General features: G+C 43.8%; 1 protein-coding gene across 2 annotated transcripts; it reads left to right on the top strand.

The window, feature by feature from the left end:
* Positions 1–287: 287 nt before the first annotated feature.
* ATMIN (ATM interactor) lies at positions 288–14,526 on the top strand. 2 transcript variants are annotated; one of them, XM_036993772.2, is made up of 5 exons: positions 500–637; positions 3,374–5,013; positions 6,799–6,924; positions 7,706–7,905; positions 8,534–14,526. In XM_036993772.2, the coding sequence occupies exons 4-5, from the start codon at positions 7,712–7,714 to the stop codon at positions 10,344–10,346; spliced, it is 2,007 nt and encodes a 668-aa protein (XP_036849667.2). In that variant the 5' UTR covers positions 500–637; positions 3,374–5,013; positions 6,799–6,924; positions 7,706–7,711; the 3' UTR covers positions 10,347–14,526. The 2 variants fall into 2 exon arrangements, with proteins under 2 accessions (XP_036849665.2, XP_036849667.2); XM_036993770.2 differs by lacking the exon at positions 3,374–5,013 and having other exon boundaries at positions 288–637.
* The last annotated feature ends 2,335 nt before the right edge of the window (positions 14,527–16,861 follow it).

Genomic DNA, 16,861 nt, shown 5'->3' on the forward strand with positions numbered 1-16,861 from the left:
TCCGGTTTCTGAACGACCTTGCTTTTTCCTCTATCCACTTACTGGCCGAGGTCGTTTCTGGGAAGGTGAGGAACGCATCAGCGGGGCCAACATGCCAACACTTTCTGCCCTTCTCAGACCGCAGTGAGGTTTTTCAACCCTCCCTCTCACCTGGCGGCCACCCCAAGAGACTCGCCCCACCCCACCCCCCGCAGTGGCCGGCAGGGGGCGCTGCTGCAGTCCCTGCCCCGCCGGATGCTAATGAGCCGAGAGGCTCTGCCCTCTGCCGGAAGTAGCGGCCGGGGGCGGGACCTGCTGCCTTGGGGGAAACATGGCGGCATCTGAGGCGGCGGCGGCGGTGTCCGCGGCTTTGGCCTCGGGCGCCCCGGCTGTCCCGGCGGCCGCGAGGGGAGCCGCCGCCGCCTCGGGCCCGTGGGTGCCGCCCGGACGGCTGAGAGGCAGCCGGCCGCGGCCTGCGACGGCGAGGCAGCAGCCTGCGGGTCCGGCCCCTCCGGCCCGGGAGCTGATCCAGCCGTCGGTAAGCGAGCTGTCCCGGGCGGTGCGGACCAACATCCTGTGCACCGTGCGCGGCTGCGGCAAGATCCTGCCCAACAGCCCCGCGCTCAACATGCACCTGGTCAAGAGCCACCGCCTGCAGGTGAGCCCGCCGCGGTCGGCGCCGCGCGGGGGGGGCGCGCTGGGCGCCCAGCTTGCGCCCCGGCGGCCTCGGGGCCTCCGTGCGCGCCCCGGCGGGGCGCGGGGCCGGACGCGGGGACGCGTGATAATCGGAAAACACTGTGTCATGCCGCTAGGCTATCGGGCTCGGACGAGCCGCCAATGGCCTCGGACCTCGCGGCCCGGCGTTTTACGCGTTTGTGTCGTTAGTTCTCACAGCACCTTCGTGAGGGCCGCGTCACCCTCGGTCTGTGGATGAGCAGGTCACGCGAGCCGACTAGTGCTGGGCTTTAAAGCCGGTCTGGTTCCCAAGCCCGTGTCCCTAACACCACGCCCACAAGGCTCCCCGGGCCTTTAGGTCCTGCTGGTTGTTGAAAAGGAGCTGTCTGGCTCCGAGCACCGCCAGGTACAAGTTTCACAGTTGGTAACATCAGCTGTGCTCCGGAATGAGACCTAAGAAATCCCTCTGTGGCTCTTTAAGATGGGACACAGCATATAGGGCAGAAACAGGGCAATAGCCTGAACATCATTCCACTTTAAGTAAAACGTGGGGTGGGGGGCTGTCTTCAACCTATACGACATCTGTGGAAGGCCCCCAAAAATCCAGATGTGTAGCCCCGCCCCAGCCCTGTTAAATTCTAATTCTCAGGCATTACAGTTGGAAGTTCCTTCCGCCGCTTCTCAGAGTTTTTCTCTGCCCACGGTGGCATGATTCCAAAGCATGTCGCTAAGCAGTTTTGTAGCTTTTGATGGTGTGCATTGATTCAGGAGTAAGCATGAATACCTAGTGTATTGCATGTTCTGTTCGTCCTCCGTGGAAACTTGCTTAGAATCAGACTTCTGACAGGAGTTTAACAGCAAAAGGTTTGAGGTTATAGCCTCCAGTAGGGCAGATGTGTTGCCCATGAAAGGTACGCCCCTTCTGGCACCCAGCTGAATGGAGATGCCACCCCCGTCTCATTTGAAGATTAGGGACCCCGGTCAGGAAATGGACCTGGCGGCGTGCTGAAGACGGCGCTGCAGGTGCGGCTGCCCTTTTCTTCAGAACTATTGTGGGATTCTTCCAGGATACAAAGTGCAGTAACTGGGAATGGTGTCCAATCTCCTGTTTTTTCTTTCATACTAACCTTTAACTAAATCCTTCCTTTTCTTAACCATATTTTAACTTGAGTCGATGAACTCTATTTTGTAGGATATCTACAGCTAGTCCCTTGGTTCTCTTTCGCCCACCTGTGGTACTGTCCCCTCCCTGAAAGACAGCAAAGGCAGGCATTACTGTCCGAGCACCAACGAGGCTGCCAGTCAGAGCAGGCCCCTCCTTGCGACGGCCGAAACCTCACTCCAACACACAGCTCCTAACAGTTTCATTATTCTTTTCTCTGGATTGCTGTCTGGAGCTCTAGTAAGACTTTGTGAAGATTCTGTTAAGCGTCAAGACCAGAAGGTTTATTTTGAATTATGCTTTTAAGAGACGTAAAGTTCAAGAATTCCAAAAATACCAATACCCAAAATAAGCCTAAGAAGAAGGAATATGTTTGAGGCACACAGATTTTGACAGTCAAACCTTTACTTGGACTTCAGTATTTCAGAGTATCGGTGTGTCCCTTGCTTAGAACCTACAGGAAGTTGTCCTTCCATGTCTAGTTATTTTTCAGATTTCTCCTGTGTAAAGACAGCACAGTGCCCTCAGGATCCCTTTCTGAACTGAAAACACTGAACAATGAGAAACTCAGCTCTGCTGAGTCTCCTCCCCAGGTTATGGGGAGGTCTGTTTCAGCAGGAATTCAAGAAACCTCCCCCAGAACCATCACTGTTTTTCTCTTGTCAAAGAGGCTCATTTGACTGTCTTGCTCTGCCATTCTAACCACGGCCCCCAGGCAGCCCCAGAGCATCCTCTGTGGCGGTGGCAAGGGCGTTAAGTCGTCTTTAATGTAGGTAGCCAATGCGACAAAAGTAGCCAAAGCTGAATGGTGGTGCCCCGCTGCTTTGAATTGTATCCCCGGCCTGCATCCCAGGAGGAGGCTCTTGAGTTCAGACATTACTCTTAACACAGTGTTTCCAAGTAGTGGAAGGAGGGAGGGAGCAGGGCGACTGGGACCAAGAGCTGACTGGGAGCTCCCTGTGGTTTCTAAAGCGTCTCTGTTTGGACCCCAGACTCTGCCACCAGTTGAATAGGCAACTACTTTCTTCCCTGAAGCTAGTCTGAGTATATCTGTTTGGCAAATTTGCTTAATATTCAGTGGAAATTGTCCCTTTTGTTCTCTTGGTTACACCTACGTGCATGATTCTAGTTTCTTCCCTGGTTTTTCTTTGATTCATGCAGTCCTTTTCGCCTTTCTTCTTCACTGGGTCCTTCCTCCTGCTTCTCTCTTCTGTAAGTTTACTTTCTTCCGTCTTGTTTTTTGATTGTGTGCTCTCAGGGGTTCCTTTTCTAATCCTTTAACTTGAAACATTTTATGAAATATTTTCTACCTTAAAGTGGTTTGTAAACAGGTACTGAAAGGGTACACAAAACATGAACTGTTTTTTAGTTATGTTTTTTGCAGTTAGGCACACCAGAGATGAAGAACAAAAAGTCTGGTAAATTTTGTTCTTGAAGTAGAACTTGAGAACAAAAGCATCACCTTCTCAGTGCAATTTGTGTTTAATGCGCCATCTCCATCTCTGATCTCCCCCATTCTCCTCTCAGCTGAACTACCCTTTGGGTTTATTGTCTCAGGCCCAGAATGGGAAGAAGGCCCAGGAGCTCGGCAGGAGAGACGGTGACTGGGCGGCCGAGGAGCTGGCCCTCAGAAACCAGGGGCGTGAGCAGAGCCCGGTTGCTGCTGTGTCTGTAGCAACTGCAGCGAGGAGATTGCTGATGTCAGGGATGGCTGTCTTTAATGTCTGGTTCATGATACAATTTTGAACGTAATTCAGTGTAATACCACAAGGGTGTTTTTGTCCATATACTCTGTTTAAAACATTATCAAATGCAACAGAAGATACAAATATATTCCTCCTGTTGAAAAGGTTTGGGGAATTTTAAATAGTTCCATTCAATATAACAGAGAAATGACAGAAGAGAAAGGTGGTTTGAAGCTATATGGTAAGGGACTTCGAATGTCCCAGGCTGAAGAAATTTGGACTTGGGTAGTATTGGAGTGGTTTTGAAAATGTTTAAGTGAGGTAGTGATACCATCAGAGCTATGCTTCAGGAAAAGGAATCTGGCAAAGCATGAATGAAAAAGATGGAAGGTCTAGAAATGAGTTAAAAGGTTAATGACAAAGTTCAAACAGGATGACTCGAGCTAAAGATGGTAGCAGTGAGAGAGGAAAGCAAGGAGGTGGTAGAAGCCTTTTAGGAGAAGTGCATAATTGCCATAACTTGGAAGCAGCCAAGATGTCCTTCAGCAGGTGAATGGATAAATAAAGGGTGGCACCTCCGACAATAGAATACTATTCAGTGCTAGAAAGAAATGAGCTAGCAGGCCATGAAAAGACGAAGAAACTTAAAATCATGTTACTAAGTGGAAGAAGCCACTCTGAGAAGGCTGCAGGCTGTATGATTTTAGCTGTATGACACTCTGGAAAAGGCAAAGCTCTGGTGACAGTAAAAAGGCTGCTGGGTGCCAGGGTTTAAGGAGAAGGGTGTGATGACTAGGTGGTGCTTGTCACTTGTCACGGAAGCTAGCAGATGCCAGCATTTTAGCAAAAGCGTCATTCCAATCATACTTTTCACAAGGACAGTATTGACTGTAAAGTACTAGTTTAGGTGGCTTACTGGCCATGAGTTGATTGGCAAAAAGCAAAAGAAGAAACAAATCTCCACAGCCAATAACTAATAGCTATGATGATTAATTGAGTAATTATATATGATGAGCACTGTTTTCAGACCCTGCACATTATTGACTGCACCCTTACAACAAACCTATCAATATGCCCACTTTACAGAAAAGACAGTTGATTTTCTCAAAGTCACAGAAAATGGCAAGATAAGAGAACTCAAACTATGGCAGTCCATATTCCAGAACCATGGCTTTAACCACTATGCCAGTGGTTCTGGGGAGATTTTAAAACTAAGTGTGGATCCCTAATCCCAACCCAAAACTTGTTATTTGTCAGAATACCTGGGATTGGGACCAGGCATGGGTAATTTTTTTTTAAGTGCCTCAAGTGATTCTTCACAGGCCACCACCGTTGAGAAACACTTCCCTGCACTAGACTGCCTTTCTCAAACACTCTGTATTTTAGCATGCAATTACTCCCTTCAAGCATGAAGACAATATCAAGAGGTGATAAAATAGTTTCCATCCTTAAGAAATTCATTTGGAAGACAAGAACTCTAGAAGAAAATGATGGTATTTAACACGGCCTAAGGTAGGTGCTATCTTCGAATTCAGACAAAGATCAAGTCTTTTGACTTGGGTGGTAAGCAGAACAAGGGAGTGCTGTTGGTTGAGAATGTGAGGCCCTATGCTTATCCAGTACCAGATAATCCTGAGTTAGCTAGTCTCTCCATTTTAGAAATGAGTAAGCTGGCCAGAGAGGCCACACCCCTAATCAGTGGTGGATACTGGACCTACAGGTCTCTCCGTGCCACGCGCTCATTCCTCCATTTTGTTATGCCCCAAGGGAGACAGGAGGATTCGCAACAGATGGGGCCTTCAACGGACAGTCATCTAAGAATGGAGATAGAATGTGGAAGAGTAAAGGCCAAGTAGGGTGGTATGAGAAAGAAGAACAGAAAAAGATACGGTTATAATTCTAGATCAGAGGCTTCATGAGGAGTTGGGATTTTACTTTACACACCCTTTTTTAAAAACAGCATTACATGATATATACAAATAATTTTTTGGAATGTCAAATTTGTTATACTGAAGAGGAAGGAAAATTATTTAGACCATTTACCATTTAAATAAGCCATATGAGTATCTAAACAGTGTAGTGCAGTAGGATTATAAAAGGAAAGACCAGTGTGGAAGACATGTAGAATTAAGGGACTGAATTTGATATCATTGAGACATTTTTTTGTTGTTTAAAAATAAAACAAGAATAGCTTCTTTCCCCTCTAAATGAGTGGAAACAAACTCAGTGCAGTCCACGTACTCCTCTTGAGATCCAGTGGGAAAGAAAGGGAAGGAGTCTTTGCCGCATGGTTATAATCTCTCACTTCGCTAGATCCACACTGATGGTGGAGGAGGCAGGCATGTTCCCAGAGTAGTGAACCCTTTCTCATCAGAGCACCGGAGGACCAAGTATCTCCACGCTGCAACACAGCAAAAGCCGGAACACTTGTTGCGTTGTTTCTGTTGACCTCTAGAGAAGTCTGTCACCACCACCCCCAAACCTTCCTTTAGGGCCAGCAGGGAGTGGCCAGAGGAGAACTATGCAGGAGGTCATGGGTGTCTCACGCCTGAGGCATGCGGGCTCATCCAGGGCAAGGAGACAGAGCACTTCAAGCTAAATTAACTCGCCAGTTATTTTAAAATTCCCCACAAGAGACTATCACATTCTTATTAACAAAGGGTTATTAGGATTCCATGAGTATTAAGTGCTCAGAACAGTGCCTGACCCAGTAGTAAAAGCTATGGTAGTATTAGCCATTTTAATGATTATTAAATTTTCAGTGTAGCTTAGTACCTGTATTTAAGCTGCTATGGCCACTTCAGGGGGCAGTGTGAAGATCAGAGAAAATCACAGTGCTGTTTATCAAGAAGGCCTAAATGATGGTCAAAGGAGGTTTTTCAGGGGCTCACTGGAAATAGGACAAAAGGAAGAGAAGACTTGAGGATGATACCAAAACCTTGAGCCCAGGACACTGTAAATATACTAGTTACCTACAGAGAAGCCGGCCTCAAGGACAGAGAGTTTATGTTTAGAAAGAGGAATTTTAAAGGAATTGATACAAGGTTTTTTAAAATTTGAACAGACTTATTGAGCTATATAGCCTATACAACACAATGTTTACCCATTTTAAGTGAATAATTCAATTCAAGTATTTTTAGAAGATTTACATAATTGTGGGACCATCATCACAATCCAATTTTAGAACATTTTCATCACCCTATAAAGATCTGGGCCCATATTTAGCCATTCCTTGTTTCTACTCCCAGCCTGTTCTATTGGGGTTTTTTAAGTAATTATTTAGTTTTTCTTTTACAGGATGGCATAATAAATCCAACAGTAAGAAAAGATTTGAAAACTGTACCGAAGTTCTACTGTTGTCCAATTGAAGGATGCCCTAGAGGCCCTGACAGACCATTTTCTCAATTTTCTCTCGTCAAACAGGTATTTTACCTAAGTATACTTCTCTGAAGATAAAATGCAAATGGTATAAACGTAATGTGGATTCTGATTACTTACCAAACATAACCGCAGCATTGAGCAGTATTCGGTTTGTGAGGAGAGCCCCCCAGGAGACCCCCAGTAGGGAAAAAGTGAGTAGGATGTAATGCAGGTGAAGGAGACATGGCTTTTCTGGAGGGGCAGATGTCCAGAAGTGGATCCGGAGAGAAAGAAAAGACCAGTTCAGCAAAGAACGAGAACATGTGCACTTACTTCCAGATCTCTAGTGCGAATCCGTGTGCCTCCAGGGTCAGACGAGCAAGGGCACAAAGGAAATGTTCTTCCAAGGGAGCAAGAAACTGCAGAATTGGGGAAAGAATTCCCGGAACAGCTGTCTTAAAAGGAGGGAGGGGCCAAGTGACTGGGGGAAGAGGTGATTGGCGCCTGGGAGAGATTGGCGGTTGACAGACATCCCTGCGGGGGTTGGGGGGCAGGCAGTGCCTCCAACAAGCACTGTAGACCTTCTCCCTGCCTGCCCCACCTTTTCATAGATCAGAACCTAAGTGGTGGGGGTCGTGGATTGTTTCCTGAACAGTCTCCTCACTTGTCAGAAAGCAAAGCGATGGGGAGAAGAGGCCCGTAATAAACTGTGATTTGCCTGCTTTCTCGTTCTTCGAGTTTGGACTGTTCTGTTCTGCCATGTAAAGTCATGGCTAGTGTGGATGTGTGAAATGTCTTGAGCAGGTGCACTTTTTCACCTTCGTGCCTTTTGTGTCATTCCTAGCACTTTATGAAAATGCATGCGGAAAAGAAGCACAAATGCAGTAAGTGCAGCAACTCGTACGGCACGAAGTGGGACTTGAAGAGGCACGCAGAGGACTGCGGCAAGACCTTCCAGTGCACGTGCGGCTGCCCCTACGCCAGCAGGACGGCACTGCAGTCCCACGTCTACCGCACTGGCCATGAGATCCCCGCAGAGCACAGGTAAGGGGAGCAGTGGAGGCCGGAGTAGGAACTGTGGGCACGTTCAGGGGGAACTTGCTGGATCGCTGATGGCATGGGGACAAAGGAGGACTAATGGGGAAAAAACATGACTGGAAGAAGGAACTTTCAGAGGTGACAGCTGCAGTAGCAAAAGGCCCATGTCTGCCCAACCAAGTTCTTCCTTATTCTTCCACTAACTCCTTTTGAGGGTCCCTTGTTATTCCCAATTGGAAATCTCAGCCTTCAGCATTTTCTGTAAGAAGGATGTCAGATTGTTGAGGAGTTAAGTTCTGTCATGAAACTGTACTTCATTTTAAAGGTCAAATTTATATTTGGAGCGATAGCTTCCTATTCCAGAAATGATAAAAGTTGCTTTGAATAATTTTTTATCTACCTTCTGATCTCAGTTGAGTTCTAGTACTTAGGACTTCACCCAAAAACACACACACTTCCTCCTTCCCTGGTTGCATGTTTCTGAACTTCTCCCTGCCATCTGAAGAAGGGTTACTCTGACCTCTGCTGTAAATGTGGGAAACAGCATTTGTACTAAGTGAAGATACAGTGCCAGAGTTGTGGAAAACTGCAGTTTAAAATTGTTTTTCTCTCTTTACTCTGTCGTTGTTCTCAGGGACCCACCCAGTAAGAAAAGGAAGATGGAGAACTGCCTGCACAACCAGAAGTTGTCCAGTAAGACCACTGAGTCACTGTGTACCCAGCCAACCCCCAAACCAGACACTCAAGACCTGGAAACTTCAGAAATTAAGCTAGTTACTTCTTTTGAAGACTCTTGCAGCTCTAATGCCAGAAAGCAGACCCTTACAGCACCTTCAAGACACCCTCAGAAGTTGCTGTTACCAAAGCCCAAGGCGGCCTTGGTGAAACTCCCGGTGATGCAGCTGTCCTCCATGCCTGTCTTTGTGCCCACGGCCGACTCCTCCGCCCCACCTGTGGTGTTCGGGGTTGACCACCAGGGCTCCACTCCGTGGGCTGTGCACTTACTGCCCTTGTCAGTAGGAACTCTGATCCTTGGCCTAGATTCAGAGGCTTGCTCTCTTAAGGAGACCCTCCCTCTTTCAATAATTGTAAGTCCTGTTGCTGTTGAGCCGATTAGTACAGATATTCAAGTGAACTTGGGGAAAAGTCTGTCTAATCCTTTACAAGAACTTGGGAACACATGTCAAAAGAGCAGCCTTTCTTCAGTCAACGTGCAGACCGATCTGTCTCATGCCGCACCACACTTTATACCTTCTGCACCATGGGATAGCCCGGATTCCTCTGTATCATCTTGTTCTCAAACTGATCTGACGTTTGGTTCTCAAATTTCCCTTCCCATAAGTGTTCATACTCAAACATTTTTGCCCAGTTCTAAAGTAACCTCATCAACAGCTGCTCAGACTGATGCGTACCTGGATCCCTGTTTCCAGTCAGGTGGGATCTCCAGAGAAACTCAAACCAGTGGGGTGCAGGGTCTGACGGATGACCGAGTACAGATGGACCAAGCTGTAATGTGTGGGGACATTTTTGAGAGTGTCCATTCATCATATGGTGTTTCTACAGACAGTATGATAAGCAGCAGTTTAGTAGCAGAGACTGTAACTCACAGTTTATTACCTCAGAACCACCCTAAGACTTTAGATCAAGAAATTGAGAAATCTGCACCAGTGATGAACTTCAGTGCCCCGAATAGTATGCTTCCTTCACAGAACATGACAGATAATCAGACCCAAACCATAGACTTACTAAGTGATTTAGAAAATATCTTGTCAAGTAATCTTCCTGGTCAGACTCTGGACAGTCGGAGTCTTTTGTCGGATACACATCCTGGACCTGACACCCAGCTCCCATCTGGCCCAGCCCAGAATCCCGCAATCGATTTTGATATTGAAGAGTTCTTTTCAGCCTCAAATATCCAGACTCAAACTGAAGAGAGTGAGCTTAACACCATGACCGCAGAGCCAGTCTTGGAATCACTGGACATAGAGACTCAAACCGACTTCCTCCTTGCAGACACCTCTTCCCAGTCCTACAGTTGTAGGGGAAATTCTAACTTCTTAGGCCTTGAAATGTTTGACACGCAGACACAGACAGACTTAAACTTCTTTTTAGACAGTAGCCCTCATCTGCCTCTGGGAAGTATTCTGAAACACTCCAGCTTTTCCATGAGTACTGATTCTTCTGACACAGAGACCCAAACTGAAGGACTCTGCACTGCTAAAAACATGCCTGCCGTGGAGAGCAAAGTTCAGTTGAACAGTACGGAAACACAGACCATGAACTCTGGCTTTGAAACCCTGGGGAGCTTGTTCCTCACCAGCAATGAAACTCAAACAGCAATAGATGACTTTCTTCTGGCCGATTTGGCCTGGAACACGATGGAATCTCAGTTCAGCTCTGTAGAAACCCAGACGTGTGCGGAACTACACACAGTCTCCAACTTCTAGAAGCAGAGGCCACGCGGGGGGGCAGCATTGACACCTTCCTCCTGGCGTTAGGAAATGGAGAGTGGAGACAAGTGCATTCACTCTGTCGAATTTAGTTGGTGTTGCCGTTACTTCGATTCTTTGAGGGTCTTTGCCTTTTGTGTGTAAACATGAAATCTGTGTTTAAATGTGAGTGTATTATAAAGTGTAAGATGTTGACCTAAAAACAGTTGTTTTTGTGTTGCCTACATTTGCCCTTTCACAGCTAGTCTTCCCATCAAAAAAAAGAGAAAAAGTATTCCATACCTTTAAAACCCATCCAGCCATTTAGCTGAAGCCAAGCTTACCAGGTACTAGGTATAACTTTTCAAGTATTCAAAACATTTTAGTGGAAGTGTGACTTGCTGAACTTAAATTGCACCTAAAATATTTTTGATAGTGCTTGTTAGAAATTCCTGTTTCCTGATAACATCTAAAGAGACCCGTTGCTGTACCGTCAGGTCTCAACGCCATGCCTTGCAGCTCATGCCTGTGCTCCACCAGCTTTGACATCTTTTCTGATGTGAAGACGCAAAGGAAAACGACAGCTGACTTTCGCTTTTGAAACAATTTTTATGTAATCAATGCCATCCCTTCTCTATGTGAACTGTTGCTGTTGGTAACCAATGTACCTGTGCAGTGCTTTCCTCACAAGCCCCATGTTGCTGTAAAATTAACTAGCAGAGTAGCGGCAAGCACTTGATGTAAACCATGACCCTTCGAGGCTAAATAAGGATGAATCACCCCAACTGTTGTAATGCTGGGTTGTGGAATCGCATTGTGTCTGTTAGCTCATACCGGAGTCCCGGAGTGTGCCCTACAAATCTCCTTGCTGCTCACTACCGCAGGCCGGGGTGGAGCTCCAGAGCTGTGTCTGGAAGTGCACCCACAAGCTGGATATGAGTTTTGTCTCCTTGAATGTTAAAAAAAATAGAAAAGGCTATTCCCCCTATATTCCGATACTTTCCATGAGACTGATACGGCAAGAGTGCAATCAGTAATTTCAAGTGGGTCGTCTTTTCATCCCCCTCTCATCTTTTCTTTGAATAAGGGAAGACATTGGTCTAACAAGGATACTGTTTGTGCCTTGAAGATAGCAATTATAGAATAGATACATCTAAAGTACTGTACTTTGCATTTATTGGTTGCTTTATTTGTTTAGCGGAAGTAATACTAGTCTTCAAAGAAAAGGTGAAGACAGGTTGGTTCAGTAATTAAGAACATCTATGTTTTGACCTGGGAGCATGGACAATTACACTTTCGGGTTTCCTGTACTTAGGAGATCCTGAAGTCTTAATTGTTGGCCAACTTTCAGACCAGTAAAAATCAGTGCAGCCCGTAAGTTTTCTAAGTTTATATATATATATATACTCTGTTCCATCTGTAGCACATGTTTGTGCTGCTAAAGGCAAAATCTTCAATATAAGACCTAGGAGGGAATTAATTTATCATCAAAGTAAATCGATGGTATTACTACGAATTCCTGTCCCAAGAAGAACTGTTGGTAATGGGCAAACAACCTGGGCAGATGAACTCAACCTGGTACATAAACATTTGCTTTGGTCACAGTTTAGTATGAATGTGGGTTTCAAAACAAAGCCTTAACTTAGAATTCATTATGTTGTAGGATTGTCACTGCCTTAATGTTCAAACATCTAAGTCCTCCGAATAAAGGAGAAATGCATGTTTGTTTATGGCTTTTTGTAAATATAAATGCAGTGATCTATGGCTTTAAAAAAAAGTTTCGTTGCTGGAACAGTGATTGTCAATCCAGCTAATAGACTTATTTACAGAGAAATGGAGCATGTCATAGTTCTTCAAGTATAAGTAAGAACTGGTTTGCCCCCAAAACCTTAGTTACCTGAGTTGTTCTAAGAGTATTTGTAAAAACTGAGATTCAGTAATTAAAGTGAGAAGTATACCTTCTTTGTGAGTTTTTCGAGACACACAATGTGACTTACTTTATTGCCTTAGTTTTTTGCAAAATCATCTGAAAGTTGTGTGATGAAATGATTGTGCCTAGTTATTTTCATTACTATTTTACCTTTGTTCATGAAAATATACTAAAAATTTTCCTAATAGAAAATGAAAAGACACTCCATAGTCAAAGTTTCTATTTTGAAATACAGGTTTTGTTTTGATAAAAAGTATATACCTTAAGGTTTAAATTTCTGGAAAATTTATTCCAGAGAAATTACTCCATACATTTGCCAAATGTGACCATTTTATAATGGGAGGGCCTTTATCTTTGTAAATAATGTGGCTCTGGCTTAACAGCAAAAATAAGAGGGTTAAAATATGAGTCATTTTTTGCTCAGTCACTAGTTTGCTGGAAAGCCAAATCAGTGTGTTTCTGAAACCCTTGAGATAAGGAAAATAAAAGCAGGAAAGTTTTGTAGATGTGCCTGAAAGATGCTCAGTAAGGTTTGAAGCTACCTTGGAGCAGAAGAAAATATATCAGTATCAGTCCAGTTGTGACATTAAGTTGATTTATTAATAGAAAAGGGTGATTTTTTTTTTCATGTAATCCTTTGTGGCCTCAATTTTAGAATGTTTATTAATTCCAGGCCAACATGTCCTCAGAAAGCTCTTAAGAGGAGGAACATGTAACTTTGGGGGATTTAGAGATGAAGTCTTTGAAGTGTCAAGTATTGTGCAGGTTTATTTTCCTCATGTCTCAGAATATATGTGTGTGTTCTCGCTTGAAGTATGTTAAAGTGCCACTGATTAGATTTGACACTAGGAGAGGACATGTCAATCTTCTGGCTTCATCCTCACTCCCAACATGTAAATGACATGAATTTTAATCTAATTTCTTCAACAAGATGTTGGCTACCACAGTGTTATGACCAAGAAGATAGTCAACTAAATGCCATTGTTTTGCAAAGTTTAAATCCAAAGTTTTCTCTCAGTTACATGAACTGTATTTGTCAGCAGATGCACTGATACGTTGGTTTATATGTCAGGAAAGGCTAAACAGCAAATGGAGAGAATTCTCTGGTGGTCCATGTTCTCAAACATTAACAAATGTGGGCACAGACATTTAAAAATAGACATTTGAAAGGAGCAAATGACCAAACTATGTGAATGAAATAATCAGCATTATCTAATACTGGAACTGGAAAAGTACTAATATTCAGTCAGTTCTTTCAACAAATTTCAGAAAAAAACAATTTTATATTGCCTTACTAATGAATAGCAAACACATTTGTTAGCTTTGTTCTAAATCTGCAAATTCAAAAATAGTGAAGGTCGGCATAGGAGAAACTTACTGCCCAGGCCCTTCCATTAACTTTTGGTCCCTTATGCTCAGGCAAGTTACTATACTACAGGACTTGAGGCTGCAGAAAAGAAAACAAAATTGAAACAAATGATACTCTTTTTTTAATCAGCGAATCAGCCAACATTTCAAGAAATGAAAAAAAGATTTTTTAAAACTATATCTCTGTGGCAATTTTGTTACTCTCAAAAAGTGCATAGGTTACCTCAAGGTGAATAAAGACCATTTTATTTGGCCTAAAGAAGTGAGTTTATTAGCATGGTATGTGGCAGTAAGACCTTGTTCCAAGTGTGACACCGTAACTGCTTCTGCTGGCAGCTTTTTACTCTGCTTTCCAGTGATCCACTGCTTTTTCCATGCCATGGGTGAAATATTTGGTTTTATGATTGCATCTCAAAAATGTTGCTGCTTAAGACTGAATATGAAACTGATCCCTCTCTTACCTTTTTTCCTGCACTGTTATGAAAAGTTTAGTGGTTTCAGAAAATGTAGAACTTGTGCTGCAATAAAAAATTGGCAGAAGTCAATGCATCTGAATGAATGAACTCACAGAAGGATATTTAAAGGGCTTCTCAATAGCTTTACCTATTTAAAAAGTCAGCCTTCAAAAATTAAGATTTTCTAGAACACTTTTGAGAGACCATCCAAACTTTGGCTGATTATGTTTTAGGAATTGTTTATGTTTTAGGAATTGTTTACTCCCTATTGTCTTACCTCAGTTCATGGAAACAATTTTTCACTTTTTCGTTAGCTGTATTTGAGAGTCTAGCACTATTAATGAATTGTAAGCTGGTGTTGGTTTTTTTTTCTTTTCCACCTTCTTGTTTCCTAAGACATATATTTTAAAACCATTAAAACCACTATTCTCTGAGGAGGTATGTACCTACGTAGTAAGTCTTCAGATTTAAAGTTCTGTAAATAACTACCATATCTCTCTGACATTCCATTTTCTGAAATTAGAGAAATCAGTCATAAGGATTTGGGCAAAACTGGCACAGAAACTAAGCTGTGGCAGAGTCATTAGCAGCATCAGAACCATTGCTATTTATCCCAAATGAAATGTGGATTTCTAGTTTTCTTCAGAATCTGCAGGTGCTCTGAAGAAACTAGACATGCAGATTAAAACAAATGAATTTGCTAACAGTTCTTTCACATTTAGACGCTTAGTCAGAACCTTCCTGTGGGGCTGAAGATAAGGCTAGTTTGTGGTGTTTTCAAGTTAGCAGTCCTTGAATTTTAATAAGCAGAGAAGCTTTCATTTTAAAAGATAACAGGGAACAAAGTTTTGAAGTTTGAGCTGAGAGGGGAAAAGAAACATTTTCATATAACATGTGAAGTATCAATTTGTCAGGGTTACCAAGGAGTGTCATACATACATAAGAAGTGTTGGCTGCCTCTTAATAGTCACACTGATTTAGCACAAGTAGTGAATGTAAAGAGAGTATTGCTTAAACAGTAGAGAATTTTGAATAATGGCATTATATGTAAATATATTAACATCTTGGAATTTTCCTGAAAACCTTGCCAAAACAATAATTCTCCTGAAAGAGAATGCCAGCAGCTCTTCCAGGCACTGGCTGAAGGGCCTGACTGTTACTATGAGAGAGACTGTCTCAGAAAAGCAAGCTCTGGTCACTTCCTTCTGGAGGATCTGGGCAACTGCTTCCAGAAGACTGAAGAACCAGGACAAAACTGAGAACCATAGGGCTTTCTATCCGGGACATCTATGCTTTCCAGGATAACGCAAGCAAGCCATCTCCCACATTTCCTTTGCCCCTGTGCCAAGGTTCTTCTTGCTCAAAAGCAGGTAAAGCTGTCGGAGAAGCTGCAAACAAAGGCATTTTAGATTATAGAGTTACTAATTCCCTAAAGCAGTGACTCTCCAGCTGGGCTGATATGGCCCTCGGCTCTTGGCAATGTCTGCATTCTTGATTGTCACAAACTTGGAGGTACTACTGGCATCTAGTGGCTAGACGTCAGGAATGCTGCTAAACTTCCTCGTACACACAGAACAGCCCCCACAACACAGAATTACCTAACCCCAAATGGGGTCAGTGCCAGGGGCTGAGAAACCCTGCTTCAGGGATTGAGCTGGTTGGTTGGGTGGAGCTTTATGTATTGCTGTAAATGCAGTATTAGGCTAGGCCACCAGATCCTTTAAGAAGTATGTATGTTGTTTAGAAAGTATGTGTTGGAGAAGGTTGGGTCCTCATAGTCTTATGTAGAAAAAAAATTAATGATTTTTACTATAGCAGCTTTTGAAATGTACAAATTGAAATTCACTTAGTTTTTGTTTTTTATACCACAAAGGTCAAGATCCAGAGCAAATCTGATGGGATATCTGTGATAAAACTGTTTACCATATTGAGTCTCTAATAACCTTTGCAGGCAACCGACCTGCACTAAAATGACAGGAAGGACCTTAGGTATTAATCCCCTCATTTCATAGGGCAAAGGCTGCAATGTCCAGTGACAAAGAGGGTATTAAAAGAAGGCTCCAAATGCCTACTTCTCAGATTCTAGGAAAAAGACGGATCCCGTTCTACTTGCAGCACTGGATGCAAGAGTGAAACTAACACTATGTTCCAGAAGATATATGGTAGCTTTGATCTGGGAGATTAAACTTGAAAAGTAAACGTTTTGCTGCAGTACCTCAGAATGACACAAAATCAGTATAAAAGGCAATGGTATTAATCTGCCGAGCAGTGGTGCTTAGACTAGTGCAGTGGAAATTCAGGCAAAACAGGATGAGGAGAAAGGCCAGGGCATGAAGCTAGCCCACGGACTGATTGACAGGGGTCCCAAGCCACAGGTTACAAAACAGTTTTGAAAACAAAGAGTGAAGACCCACCAGTCACCAAATGACTACTCACCATGCCCACAGGATTTCTATACAGTTTTGAACAGTCCATCATTAAAGAGAATTGACCCAGGCTATTTCATTTGATCTGATCATTACATTCAGGAAAACCACGCATCTCTGCTGGCATTTTACATGCCTTACCTCCTCATCTTCACCACATCCTGTATCTGTAATTGTTCCCATCTTTCAGGTAGGAATGATATGCTCAAGCTCTCCTTACCGCCTTATAGGTGATGTTTTCCACCCAGTTGTCCACCTGTCCCTCACCTGGGTGATACATTGGAGCCTTTGGACACCCAGACTACAGACCCTACCCTGGCCTGATGGAGCACAGTTACCCTGTTGATCAGATTC

Source organism: Manis javanica, chromosome 17 (genome assembly GCF_040802235.1).
Source record: "Manis javanica isolate MJ-LG chromosome 17, MJ_LKY, whole genome shotgun sequence".
NCBI lineage: Eukaryota > Metazoa > Chordata > Mammalia > Pholidota > Manidae > Manis > Manis javanica.